Source organism: Cynocephalus volans, chromosome 12 (genome assembly GCF_027409185.1).
Source record: "Cynocephalus volans isolate mCynVol1 chromosome 12, mCynVol1.pri, whole genome shotgun sequence".
Taxonomy (NCBI): Eukaryota; Metazoa; Chordata; class Mammalia; order Dermoptera; family Cynocephalidae; genus Cynocephalus; species Cynocephalus volans.
Genome location: NC_084471.1, coordinates 7,120,015 through 7,134,891, shown reverse-complemented (window position 1 = coordinate 7,134,891; position 14,877 = coordinate 7,120,015). Strand labels below are relative to the sequence as shown.

At 41.6% G+C, this 14,877-nt stretch overlaps 1 protein-coding gene across 1 annotated transcript in view; it reads right to left on the bottom strand.

The window, feature by feature from the left end:
- The window catches only part of EFCAB6 (EF-hand calcium binding domain 6), a 256,909-nt gene that overhangs the window by 223,910 nt on the left and 18,122 nt on the right, over nucleotides 1-14,877 (bottom strand). Inside the window, exons 3-4 of the mRNA XM_063076100.1 lie at nucleotides 13,677-13,765; nucleotides 8,718-8,784 (exon numbers count right to left, since the gene is read on the bottom strand). Of these exons, the coding sequence (XP_062932170.1) occupies nucleotides 8,718-8,784; nucleotides 13,677-13,765 (156 nt within the window). The remainder of the gene's footprint in view (nucleotides 1-8,717; nucleotides 8,785-13,676; nucleotides 13,766-14,877) is intronic.

Here is a 14,877-nt window from a genome sequence, read left to right as displayed (position 1 = left end):
CTAACTTGTCACTTTATATCGATTCCATCTGTTTACACTCTGCAGAGTATTGGCTTCCTACCGTGAACATTTCCTATTTACCAGCTGGTAGAGATGAGCCAAACCAGATAGGAAAAAATTAGACTACATTCAGAACCTCATAAACACAAACTTTCAATCCGGGGACATGTGGAAGGAGTGGCAGCCGGGCACGGCTCACCTTTAACTGAGCCCTCGCCTCCCTGCCTCCGGGGCTGAGCGCTCTCTCTCTCCCTGCTCTGGCACTTGCCTCCACAAGCCAAGGACTATGCGTTTATTTACTGAACATATGCATACCCCGTCTTTACCAAAAATTGAACAAGCTTGCATAAAAAGACATCCAAATAAGATCCATTAAAATGGAGAAAAGAGAGCTGACAAAAAAAAAAAAAAAAAAAAAAAAAAGAGCTCAAGAAACCTAAAAGTCATAGTTGCTATGATGGAGAAAAATCTGCTTTGGGTCTCCTTGCAGCCTAGGTAAAGAGGGAAACTTGTTATATACACCACAGGCCTTGTAAACCTTCCCACATATTTGATTTTTACTTTTAAAATGCTTACCTGCAATGTGCAGATTAAAAACTTCTAATGAGAAACTCCAGCTTTCCTTTGAACTTATGACACAGCTATGAAAAGAAGCCCCAAGTCGATATACAGAGGGACACATGAAGGATGTCAGATAGGTAAGAAATAGTTCTTGTCTCTTCTTTATTTCTTCCCTAGCCTGCACTCATGAGAGTTCCACCTCAGAAACCCCCTACAGACACTTGCCTCCTGGAAAATCGATCCAGTCGATGCCCCCAAACACCCACCCTGTGCCTTCCTGCCTTCCTTCTTCTGTTCATTCATTAATTCCAAAACTTAATGAGCCCCTAATACGTACAAACCATCTGGAGCCTTTCCTTTCCTCCAGGGCCAGGTTCAAACCTATCAGCCTCCAAGGGCACCTCCGCAGTAGCCGGCAGTGGTGACTTCCTCTTATAAACTCTTATGGAATCTACTGTCCATGTCACTCGACTGACTTTTAGTAAGAGCAGCTTACATTGCTTTATTCCCTAAATCCTCTTGATCAAGGTGATATACCAATCAATAAACAAAATTTTAAATCACTGTAATGTATTGCTTTATGCTTGTGTTCCCCAGTCAATTTTGTTTCTGGAGGATAAGGCTCAGATCTTCATCTTCTTTGTATCCCTGGTAACTACACGGTGTTCCCGACGTACCAGTAGGTGCTCAACAAATGCAGGCTGCTGCTGCTGATAGGAGGGTGACCGATTACTTCGAAGATCTGCTACTGGACACCCCTGACTCCAGTTGCTCTTCCAGCAAGTTTATCCATTGAACTGCTGGCAGCGGATCTTCCATGTCATAAGCCCCTTATCAGAAGCTCCTGATGCACTCTTCTTCCCACCCCATGCTCTAGGGTTAAAAACTTGGCATTCAAATACTTCTATATCTTCTCCAGCCTACCTTCCAAAATTGCTCTGTCCCAACCCACCTTGAGAAATGTAACTCTTCACAGAATAGTCACAGGGTTTGTCTCCTCACTGTGCCCCGGCCACATCTCCACTGCCCCCACCTCACCTAGTGTCCTTTTCTCATGCCAGGCTGCAATCCTGAAAGCTACCCCACCCCTCCTCTACCCCATCCTCGGTGTGCACTGAAACCCTCTCCACGATCTAAACCCAAACTCCAACCTCACCTTTCTCATCAAGTTTTTCCTGGTTATTCCGAGTAATGTGAACTTACCCATAAAACTTTATATATTCATTCAATAAGTATTTACTGAGTGTGTATCAGGTGCCAGGAACTGTTCAAGGCACTAAAGTTACAGCAGTGAGCAAGACAGAGAAAGAAGGTGCCCACTCTCATGGAACATACATCCCAATCACAGACAAACAGACAAACAAAATTCCAGAATGTTCTTAGCGTTAAGGAATATATACAATTTTAGATGGAATGTCTCTCTGGAGAGCTCTCAGGCAGAGCTCCATAAGCCAGGATGTTTAACTGAAGTTTTCTCGGTGTGCAACCAAATGCCATGGTGCAGCGTCATCAGCGGGGTCTGATGAGATCTGACTTAATGTTCTGAACAGACAAATCTGGCTGTCGTGTAGAATACAGACTGTAAGGGGCAAAAGAGGGACTAGGAAAACCAGCTAAGGAGTCGTTGACAAAGCACAGGCCAGACACGATGGTGGCTTAGGCCATGACGGTGGCAGTGGGGGTGCAGAGCAGTGGCCGGGTTTGGGATCTACTTCAGGATACAGCAGACAGGACTTGCTAATGGACTGGGTGTGGGAGGGGCACTAGTCCTCAGTTTCTGTTTGAATGAATGGTGAGTGGTGGAACCATTTACTCACAGGGTGGGGGAAAGGCTTCTGGGGACGGGCAGGAGGAATGTCGGAAGTTATGTTCGCCCTGTGGACACTGATGAGTCTGGGGCCCCAGAAGGAGGTAGCAATGTGGGCACCAGCAGCATGGAGCCCACTTACCCTTCTCCTTTGTAGCTTTTAAACCACAGAGGCCTGCATACTGTCATTTGATTTTGCACGTAAGAATTCACACGTCTTATGTCCTCCAGATGCAAACTCCTAATTTTCTAAGTAACTTCTATGGGCCTAGCACTACGGTGAGTTCATTTTATATTGATTCTTACATAGAACCCAACAATATCAGGGAAACCTTGCAATACTGTTTCCACATTTCAAAGGTGAGGAAACAGTCTCAAGAGGGACTAGCTTGCTTGGGTCTCTCAGAGAGTAAGTGCTGGTGCTCAGACCCACACTCAGGCTAGCTAAGTCCAAGAGCCCCACACTGTTCCCCTGCACCATACTGTTTTAAACAGTTACCCCTACAATCTTGTGTTTGTACTATTGATTTGCCACATGCAGGAAGATGTTATTAAAAAAAAAAAAAGATAAACTTAGTCTGAAATAATTGCAAATTCTGATACAACAGAATCTTTGCCATAGTTTCTTCGTGAAGGCTTTAGTAAATTAATAATAGAGCAACCAAAAATAGGTCCTGGGGTAGAAGTATTTCAAATATAATTTTTTTATAAAACGGCAACTGATATTTTGTGGTGTGAGATTCTCTAGATCAAAATGTAAGCGGTACCCTTCATTTAGTTGCACGTAGACACATGAATAAAAGCTGTGACATTATTAATCACTATATTCAGTTATGATTGATAGGCTTTTCTGCAGAGAGGAAAAAGTGCCTCAGATACAATCTGTCCCAACAGCTCTGCGATATGCTAATATTTTCTTCAGATGAAAGAGGAGATGTGTTCAAATACCTGCTACAATAGGCAATTAATACCAAGTGCACCAAAGTAGAGCTGATGAAAGTAGGATTAGGAGAATATTAGGAATTAGCCAGAGCTTGTGTGTTTTAGTAAATGGCCTCATTGGAGTCTGACTCAGTCTTTTTATTAGGCAGACAGACTGCATTCAGGTCTATTCACTCATGCTAATGTGGTGTTAAGGTGTGTTTATGAAATGGTTGTGATCCTGACTAACAACTGTTCCTTTATTTCTTGAGCAGTAATTTTCAAATTTATTTTTAAAGAAAACTCACCTATTTAAGAAAATGAATCTGCCTATCACTTTTGTCTCTTCTTTGTGAGGATGTTACAGAGCAAGCAAGCAGCTTAGTACCCACCATTATTACTAATTGCTTCTGAAACGACTAAGGCTGCATCTATACAACTCCAAGGCACCGGGGTAATCCCATAAAAACTTGTGTGGGATCACTCAGTGTCCAACAGACACACTAGTCACAGCTGACTGGGTAGACCAGATGTTCTGACATCATGGCGCCCAGGCTCTTGAGCCTTTTTTTTCTTCTGAAAATTTCCCGGACTTGGGTAGTGATGTGGTACAAGAGCAAACAGCCTGGGGCTTTGGATGTTTTTGTTTTTCTCTTTCTATACTTCTTCAACTGAATTATACATTCTTGAATTCTAGTTTTCGGTTAAGAATAGTTTTTTGTGTGTGGGGAACAGAAGAGTCTTGACATTTCTAAGCACACACTATGTTCTCACATCGTCAGAACAGCTGCCTGTCTCTCAGCTGCTCCCTGAACATAGCTGACAGCACCGCCACCCTCAGTGGCAGGGGGCGTTTCCTCCTTCACGAGCCACTTCTGCCTTCATTGCATGTGGGGCACTGACCTGTGATGACACAGAGTGAAAGGCCAAAACTCTATAAGCCTGGAGACACACTGAGGCTTTGCTTTAGTGCCTTTGCTCCTGGCAGATTCTTCACCTAAAGAATGTGAAGAACCTAAGCCTCAGGTCTCGGACACTGTCACCACTCTAGCACACAGAGGCACACAAGACTGAGGAGGCGGGAAGGATGTGACAGGGCAGGATGCCAGAGAGAGAAAGAGCAGAAAACGCCCAAGTGCCCTTCGAAATCATTGCTACATAACAGGAAGATGATCTGCGTGGTTGGAACAAAAACCCCATTCTCCAGTACAGAGCAGTGGATTGAATGGTCCCCAAAGCCATGGAGGTTCAGTACCCACTGCAACTGTTGAGGTGGGAAATCCAACAATAATTGAAAGGTGGAGCCTTGAAGAGGTGATTAGATTGCGAGGACTGATCCATTCTTGGAATAATGGTAGCGGCTCGGGTGGCTTTAAAAGCAGAGTGATGAGGTTAGTCTCTCTGCTCCACCATTCTGCCATGCGAGACCCCTGCATCCCTGTCGCCACCACCAACGCCCCCACCAGATGTGTTCCCTGGACTTTGGACTTCCCAGCCTCTGAAACTGTAAGCAACAAATTTTGTTTTCTTACAAATCACTCACAAGTATTTTGTTACAAGCAACAAAAAAAAGACTAATACGTACAGCAATGATGAATGGGACTTCTCTTTGTGATGGAGTGGGCCTACCTACAGCCATGACAAGCTGTCACATTTGCTGAATGCAAAGTAAGCATCAATACCTTTCCTGAAGAGTCCCTCTGAGAGGCAGGGTTGCCTGGTGGTTAAGGCAAGGACTCTGGAGCCAGGCTGCTGAGGCTGGAACTGCAGCTTCTCCACCCACCAGCGGTGTGCCCTTGGTCAGATTGTTTAGCCTCTGTTCTCAGTTTCCCCCTCTATCAATATGAGGTAGCAGTGGCACCTGCCTCATGGGGTTCCCCTGGGAACTGACTGATTTATACAGCAGATCAGGTAGAAGAGCTCCTAGCAAGTGCTCAGTCCATGCTGGTTATTATTGTTACCAGAGGTGGCAAAAATCCAAAAAATTACATTAATGTCCAGAAGATTAAGGCTCATCCAGGCTAGAGGGAGCCTTTCAGCAGGTGGCGAGGTGACACTGTTGGTTGTCCTCCTCAAATCCATTCGCTTTTACCGCTTTCCCCTTTTTCACAAAACCCTCTATTTTCCACTCTGTTCAGATATCTGCCGTCCTTGGTCGGCCATGCGCTTCAAGGAAGGGAATCCAGCCGGCACCCCGGGGGTGACCAAGGCTGGTCCAGGCTGCTTGCAGTGACAGATTCAACTGCCAGTGATCAGTTTGGGTGTGGGGCATAATTCTGGACTACGAGACATGGAGAGAAGCTTTCCCTCAATTTTAAAGAGTCATATTGGAAGAAATAACAAATTGGAGAAAATTTGACATCCGTGTCTGTATGTTATGCCATACGCAGAGATGGGTTAGTCAACCCTGGACCCACATTCCCTCCTGACATCTTCTCAAGTGAGATAACAAGTTTGCTATTGTCTAAGCGAGTTAAGTTGAGGTCTTGCGTGTCCCACAGGGAGAACCAGCAGGGCTACCACCTGGAGGCAGGTAAAGCCTGCTACAGGAAGGGTTTTAGTTGTGATTGACAAGGAGAATCAGCTTCACTAACCAGTGGAGGAACGGACCAACCTTTACTGGTCATCTACTGTGCTGGGGGCTTCACCTATTTTATTCTCATTCATCCTTGTAACTACCCTGATAGGCAGGTTCTGCTGTCTCTGCTTTAGAGATGAGGAAACTCGGAACAGTGAGAAACCTGTCCAAGCCCCAGCTCTTACCCCTAGGGAAGTTGCAGAGGCTGGATTTCAGGCCATTGTGCCCGATGCTCGCTAAATCCCTCTGCCTCCTAGGAGGCTTTGGGAGCAAAGATCCTGAAGTCAAGAGAACACAGTAGCATTCCAGGAGATGCCCAGTCGAAGGCACAGAAGAGGAGCCACACAAAAGCACAGGGCATATTTGTGACTGAAATGAAAAGCAAGGGCCAAGGGGCCGGGCGGGACTTGGAGCAGCTGGCAAGTGGAAACCACATGCAGGTTAAACCAGAGCCAGGACCAGGTGGGGCCTGAAGAGAACACCCTGAGAACCCCAGGCTTACTTCCTCCTCCCCCAAATGCACAGGCCCCATGGGAATAGACAGCACCTCTTCACGTGAAGCTGGAGCACCGTCACCAAAGACAGAGATGACACCTGAGGTCATGCAATCTGGCCTTCTCCTTTGACTGACGGAGCAGACGAGGCTCAGAGAGCCAAAGGGTTCAACTGGACAAGGAGCATGAATGTGAACGTATGTTGGAGGGTCAGAGCGTCCATGAAGAAGGGAGAGTTCACTGCAGATGAAAACAATTAGGAAATACGGGCACAGGGGTTCAGTCGGTTTGGGATTCCAACTGCCAAGTATTTGTTGCTTTGGGAAGGCTAGACCACACATACATTAGCAAAGTCTGGCTCCCAAAATTCAGAGACATTTGCATGCTTTTTTGGCTCGAATGAGCCATGTGGACTTATATTTAAGACAAAAGAATTAGCATTCTTTCATTCCCAAACTGTAACCATCACCCTGCAATGACAATGGAGAGAGTCTTACTTTAATAGCTCCTAGCTATTCTTTTCAGTCTCCAGCATTAGCGTGTGACCATTTGCAGGATCAGAGTCTTAACTGGAAACCTGCTACTGCACACAGCGAACAGTCGAGGAGTGTTTGGTTGCTTCTGCTCATTGCTGGGGGAGGTGTTGAGAAGGGAAGAGATTCATTTGTGTTCCTACCTGTACTTCAAAAGAAGCTGGAGTAATAAGTATAATAATAACCACTGGCATTTGTTAAGTGGTTCAGTTGCTTTATCCTGGATATTTTTAAGCCACATAACAGCACTTCAAGGTGGGTGCTGTTATCCCCACTGACAGATAAAGAAACCCAACGACAAGGACTTGTCTAAGGCCACCTGGTTGGTAAACTGCAGAGCCCCCAGACAGACACCCAGGTCTGACTGGGCCCCTAGGTCAGTCTCGTCCCATCCCATCTGCGTGGCCAGGTCAGGGTTATAGGTAGAATCAGGAGTGCAGTCTCTGCTGGCCGGAATCCACAGCAGAGAAAACCCTGGTGCTACGCTGAGGTCTAGCATCATCTCAATCATCTGCTCCCCAGCCTTTCACCTTGACCTTGCTCTCACAGGCAGTTGCATGAAAACCGCATTGTTTAAACTCACTCATACTCAGAGGGAAGGTTTCTATGGAAGGGGGCTGGGATGAAAAAGGACTTAAATGAAAGAATGGATAGCAATGGAGTTCCCTTTTAGGTCTACTCATCATAGCCTTATTTTCAATAATTTACAATCCCACATACTCCCATATCCATACTAACGGTAATGTTGCATTATTGACCTACACAATATTTATGCTGCTATGATGATTGTCATAAACAGTTGACTTTCCCAGGAGTATTCCATGATTAATACAATTTATGAAGAGACACATAAAAAACATAAACCACCAAAAATACTAATATATTACACAGTATTTCTCACAGAATAACAAACGGACCACAACAGAAAAAGCAGATAATTATACCAGGGCTCCTACTAATATCAACTACAGGGAACTAGGTTTTTAGGAACACATAATGCTAAAAAAAAAAAAAAAAAAAATACCACATTAAGAATTTTCTGGTGTTAATGGTATAAGCCAGGGAAACTGAGACATTTTGTGGCTCTCGGGCTATTTTTGATTTTGAAATGTATGAAAGTCTCAGAGAGTTCAAAAAAGAAAGAAAATTTGTCACGTTTGAAACCAACATATCGAATCAAGTAAATTAAACCATGATTCTCAAACTGCTCATGTAACTGACAGGTTCAAATGCATTTTAAAGAGGAGTCTGATTCCAACCCCTGCCTGACACTGCCGTCTCCTCCCCTCTAGCTGTGCACTGTGATATGTTACTGTAATCAGCAAACAGGAGTGAAGCTACACACTCTTGTTCTAAACACATGTAGTAGCTTTTGTGGCTAAATGACTCAAGTCTTAACTATACATCACTTTGCGTTTGGTTATTTTTACCATGTTGCTCTTGATTGGCATTCAGTGCTGCAAAGCAGTCGTTTTCTCTTTCCAAAGAAAAGCCTGCTCAGTCTTAGGAAAAAAAAAAAAAAGAAAGAAAGAAAGAAAAGAAAGGAAAAGGCAGACCTACTAATAATGATCTAAAGTTAATACAAAAGTAATTAACATTCCATGACATCTGCTGGTGTCATTCATCAAAAGAGATGCCATCCGAGGCAGTCCAAGTCGTCCCAACACGAGCTTTCATGCTGGCTTGTTATAAGATCTATTCAGTCAGACGACATCGATGTGAGAACTCAGCTGACAAGCATCTCGTTTTGTATTATCTACCTTCACTAACAATTGTTGTTGCCTAAGGGTGGGGGGAGAACCATCTTAAATGATTTCTATTACCTTTTCTCCTACTTGGATTTCGAGCTCTTTTAACGTCCGGCAGAAATTCGTTTCATTCTCACCTCCCCTTAAAAATAAAAAAAAAAAAATCTTTGTTAAAATGTTTTAACCAAATAAATGTTTACATTGGACCTGCACAGATCAAAATTATAACATTTTCCAAATAATCTATTTTAAAGTGCGGGGTATTTCTCATGCACTACCACCTGCCAGAAGCGTGAACTTGGGCAAATTAGTTAGCTTCTCCATGTCCCAATTTCCTCATCTGTAAGATGAAATATAACTACATTTGCTCCTCCTAGGGGACTGTGGGAATTGTCACTATAGCTGACACGTAATGAGTACTTACTGTGCGCCAAGCCTGAACAAGGCTCATCTCATGTAAACTTCACGGCAAGTCTATGGGTTAAGGGTCATTATTGTTTTTACAGATGAGGAGACCAAGGGTCTTTATAGACGAGGAGAGTAAATGTCATGTGTGAACAAGTAGAGGCACCGGGTTCAGACCTAGATGGTCTTGCATTGGACCCAGTTCTTAACCCCTCTGCTGCTGCACCTTGTCCTGACTACTGTGTGGCTCCAAGTCCACCCTGTGGGGCACTTTTAGCCACTTGGCAAAGGACTTTATGATCAATGTATACCTACACCATCCCCTTGGCTCCATCTACTTCTTCTTATTAACTATTCTTAAATTTTGTATTATCTGTGTATCTATAAACCACTTTAGAGCCCCTCTTTGGAAGAGACAGATAGAGGTGGGGTGGGGGCTTGGCAGAGGCGGTTGGTCACAGCTTGCCCTTGCACCGTCTGCTGCCTGCCTTCCACCACCTGCCTTCCGCCCTCATCCACGTGAGCACGCACAAGAAGGCCTTCACCAGATGCCAGTGTCTTGATCTTGGACTTCCAAGCCTCCAAAACTATGAGAAATAGATTTCTCTTCTTATAAGTTACCCAGTCTCAGGTATTGTTACAGCAGCACAAAACAGACTGAAACAGGCATTTTTCTGGAAATCCAGTTAGAATTATATTAGGTCTTCTCTTCCTATCTCCCATGTCCCTTACACCTGTCCTCCATATTTCATATCTCTTTGTCTTCCTGTGCTGCATTCTAGATTATTTCTCCAGATCTATCTTCTATACCACAAATGCTCTTTTCAGCTGTGTTTAATCCACTGTTTTCACCCATCCACTGAATTTTATATCTACAATTACTATATTTTTCAGTACCAAAGTTCCATTGTTTTGAGTCCATTCTGTCATTTCTTTAAACATATTAAAACACTAGTTTTAGATTATATATCTGATACTTCCAATATTTCAAGTGTTTGGAAATCCGATTCTACTGGATATTGTGTCTTTTGGTTTACAGTCCTCATTCCTTGTCTCTTCATGTATTTTTAAGACATTTTTGGGGTGTGTAATCTGATGTTACTTAGCACTTTGTGGGAATTCTTTAGGGGCCAGATTGAAGATATCTTCATCCACAAATGTCACACCCAGTCTAGGACTACTATTTTTTTTTTTTTGCTGTTCCTTTATTTTTTTTTAATTTATTTTTTATTGAAACATAATTGATTATACATATTGGTGGGGCATAGAGTTGACCATCAGTACTTCTATACAATATGTGATGATCAAATCAGAACAACTGGCACACTTGTCATTACAAAATGTCAAAATGTACTCATCCTTTGATTAACCAATTTCTCCCTAAGCCCCATCCCCCTCCTCCACAAACCACAGTTCTGTTCTCTCTTTCTGAAAGTTCAACATATTGTCTTCCTTCCTCCCTTCCTCCCTTCCTCCCTCCCTCCCTTCCTTCCTTCCTTCCTTCCTTCCTTCCTTCCTTCCTTCCTTCCTTCCTTCCTTCCTTCCTTCCTTCCTTCCCTCCCTCCCTCCCTCCCTTCCTCCCTCCCTCCCTCCCTTCCTCCCTCCCTCCCTCCTTCCTCCCTCCCTTCCTCTCTTCCTTCCTAACTTCCTCCCTTCCTTCCTCCCTTCCTTCCTCCCTTCCTTCCTCCCTTCCTTCCTCCCTTCCTTCCTCCCTTCCTTCCTTCCTTCCTTCCTTCCTTCCTTCCTTCCTTCCTTCCTTCCTTCCTTCCTTCCTTCTTTCCTCCCTTCCTCCCTTCTCTCCCACTTAGGAGTGAGAACATGTGGTATTTCTCTTTCTGTGTCTGGCTTATTTTACTTAACATAATTTTCTGAGAGTTCATCCATGGTGCTGCGAATGGAAGAGTTTCATTCTTTTTATGGCTGAGTAGTATTCCATGGTGTATATATACCCTATTTTCCTTATCCAGTCATCCATCGATGGACATTTAGTTTGGTTCCATATCTTGGCTATTGTAAACAGAGCAACAACAAACACTGTAGTGCAGGTTTCCCTTCAGCATGACGATTTCCATTCCATTGGGTACATGACCAGTGGCAGGACTGCTACATCATATGGTATTTCCACCTGTAGCTATTTGAGAAGCCTCCAAACAGTTTTCCATAATGGCTGTACTAGTTACAGTCCCACCGACACTGTAGGAGTGTTCCCCTTTCTCTGCATCCTCTCCAGCTTTCTTATTCTCTGTCTTTTTGATAATGGCCAGTCTAACTGGGGTGAGATCATATCTCACTGTGGTTTTGATTTGCATTTCCCTGATGATTAGTGATGTTGAGCATTTTTCCATGTACCTATTGCCCATTTGTATGTCTTCCTTTGAGAAATGTCTATTCAGCTCCTTTCCCTATTTTTAAATCTATTTGCTTTTTTACTGTTACGTTGTTTGAGTTCCTTGTATGTTCTGGATATTAATCCCTTGTTGGATGCATAGTTTGCAAATATTTTCTCCCATTCTGTAGGTTATCTTTTAACTCTGTAGAATGTATCCTTTGCTGTGCAGAAGCTTTTAGTTTGACATAATTCCATTTGTTTATTTTTTTCTTTTGTTGCCTGTGCTTTGGGGGTCTTATTCATAAAGTCTTTGCCCAGTAGGACTACTTTTAAATAAATTCCTAGTCCGTCTGGGACTTTTCAGACCACACGGGTAGCATTAATTCACAGACTTGCTTGAAAATCAACTTGCAATTACAATTTTTTCCCCTATTGGTTCAACACCAGTGTTGAAACAGGTGGGTTTCCTTGTTCTGCCCTTCTGTAATATAGGTTTGTATTTGCATACTTACATGAGGGTGTTGGTGTCCCAACTTTATAAGCAATGGTCCTCTGCTAGGTTCTTCCACCTTGGGCACCCCCTGGGTTTTGTCTCTTGTCTCCTTTACTCCAAATAGCCAACAAAACTGAGCACACAAATTCACCAGGAATTGTCCAATACCCTCAGGGCAAAAGCTGGTTTTGTAGAATACTCACTTCTCTAGATTCCAACTTTCACTTCATGTTTGGTCTCTGAGGATTCCTTACTTTTTTGCCAGCTTAGTAATGTTTAAAATATATGTCTACATTTTACCCTTTATACAGCATTTTAATTGTTCATGATACATGGCTTACCATATTACTAGAAAGACAAGTCTCTGTTCACTATAATGCATTGTCTTTAAACAATGAAAATAATTCAGCTATATAAGTCAGAAATCTTTCAAATTCAGTTTATATATTTAGTTTAAATATTTAGCATTTTATGTTTAAGAAATAACTTACGATCCTTTTCATCTCAAATTAATGATTAGACTGAGTTTTCATGATAAGAAGAAAAAACCTCTCCTGCTTTCAGTTTTTCCAGTTGTTTATTTAGCTTTCCAACAAAGAATATTCAAATTAAGTTACTATCCACCCAACAACCTTATCCCACAAATGGGGATGCTTTTAGGTCAAGAATATGAACATGCCGTCTATAAAACAACCAGTCATTCTCTTGAATGAGTCTGGAAATTACCTTAGTCCACCACTTACTCAGCACTCAGCATTAACTGAGCAGAACACAGAGACGTTCCAGATCATGTGGGGGAATATACTTTGTTATTCTTGCTGGAGCTACTGTACTAATTCTTTTCTTTCTTTCTTTCTTTTTTTTAAACTTGTGATTAAAAAAGCACATAACATATAATTTACCATCTTAACCATTTTTAAGTGCAGGGTTCAGTAGTGTTAAGTGCATCCACATTGTTGTGCAAAAGATCTCTAGAACTTTTTCATCTTGTGAAATGGAAACTCTGTGCCCATTAAACATCAGCTCCCCAGTTCTCTCTCCCTCCTGCTGCACTAATTCCTACACCTAAATTGTATCAGTGAGGAATTCAATCATGAAAGCTAATACCAGAATCTGCTAATATTCAGGATCAAATTAAACTCTTTTAAATGGAAAATTTCTGAGAAAATGAGGTTTATTCATTTACAGTCAGATAAAGAGTGAATAATTTTTTTTATGAAAATGGTAATTCCTAAATCATACACTAAAATCAAAGAACTTTACTGCTGATGGAGACAAATATATTCATATTCCAACCCCCTCATTTTACAAATAAAGCAAATGAGCCTCCTCCGGCTTATGCTAAGACCATAAAATACTAAAGAAGCTCATACAAAGACTTTTTTTCCGAACATTTTATTTCTAGCCACCAAAACATGAAAACTTTCCAATGAACATTAAAAATGTATAAAAACGAACACATTTTAAGTTTGGCGTCTTAATATTTTTACTTCAAAATTAAAATCCATTATTTCCAAGTCTAAAATATATTGCATGTAAAATATTTTTATCTGGTTTTATTTGTTATGTTTATATTTCATTTTAGTATCATTTCTCTTATTCTGAAATATATCCTATATAGATGTTAGAATCTTTGCTAAATAAAATTTTGACCGAGGATTAATTCCATTCAACTCTATATGGACAAGCCCTACCGATGCATCTTCATCTATATCTGTTGATGTGATCAGCTCTCATGGTTTTTTGTCATTGCTCTCACTCATCATTTCCAATGTCATATTTTCATATGAGCAGACAAAACACTTACCTCTTTATAACATTTATATTTGGGTCAATTCCACCAAATCTGGACAGAAATTCAAGGTATGGTACGGCACCAGAGCTGGTGAGGGGGATCTACATTCAAACAAGGAGAATGACAGTGTGTTAGAAAATTAAGATCCAAGCAGTGGACAGTGTAGCAGGTTTCTAAATCATAGCTTTCACGATGCAATGTAGAATGCTATTAATGGGATGGGCATTCTATTGAACATTTACAAGTATTTAATCCAGGTGTCCGAGGTGACCTGCACACTCATAAAACCAAGTATGAATAGCATCCTGGAATTCCAGTCTGTGCTTAGTTAAAAGTCAACAAGTTACCTACAGCAAGTTATCTACAAAATCTAAATCTAGCTAAGTCTAAAATTTATCTAAAAAATAAGACTAGCAGAAATATATTCTAATATATATCATATGTTATACATATTATGCATATACATTATATACACATGTATTATATTTTTGTGCATATATACATAAATGTGCATGTATATAGAGACACACACATACATATGAGAAGCTGATGCCAGAGTACAATTCTACACTCTGAGTGTCATGTGAACTTTCTGTACATTCACGTAGTTTTAAGGTAGAAAAAGTCATTTATAAATTAAAAGTTCCATAAAGGACACTATAGGATCACGTGGGTTAATACAAACTGTAGATTACGTAAAAGCATTATCTCATTGTTTAATTTACTGAAGTTGATAACTGTACTGTGATTATGTAAAAGAATAGTTCTTATTCTTAGCAAACACACACTAAAGTGTTAAGAGTAGAGAACCATGATCTAATCAACTTCCTCTCCAATGGCTTTTTATTTTTCAATATTACGAGCACATCGTTCATATTGCGTGCATTGTTTGCGTAAACACACACACACTCAGATAACAAGAGATCAAGGAGAAGCAAGGGAGGTAAAATGCTCACAAGGCAAATCTGAGTACAGGGCATGCGAGTATTATTTGTACCATTGGGTACTATCTGTATGATTCTTTTTTTTTTTTTTTTTTTTTTAAAAAGATGACCGGTAAGGGGATCTTAACCCTTAGCTTGGTGTTGTCAGCACCATGCTCTCCCAAGTGAGCCACGGGCCGGCCCTATCTGTACTATTCTTATTCTCGCAAATTTTCTGGAGGTTTGAAATTATTTCTAAATAAAAGCTTATTTAAAAAATGAAAATAATT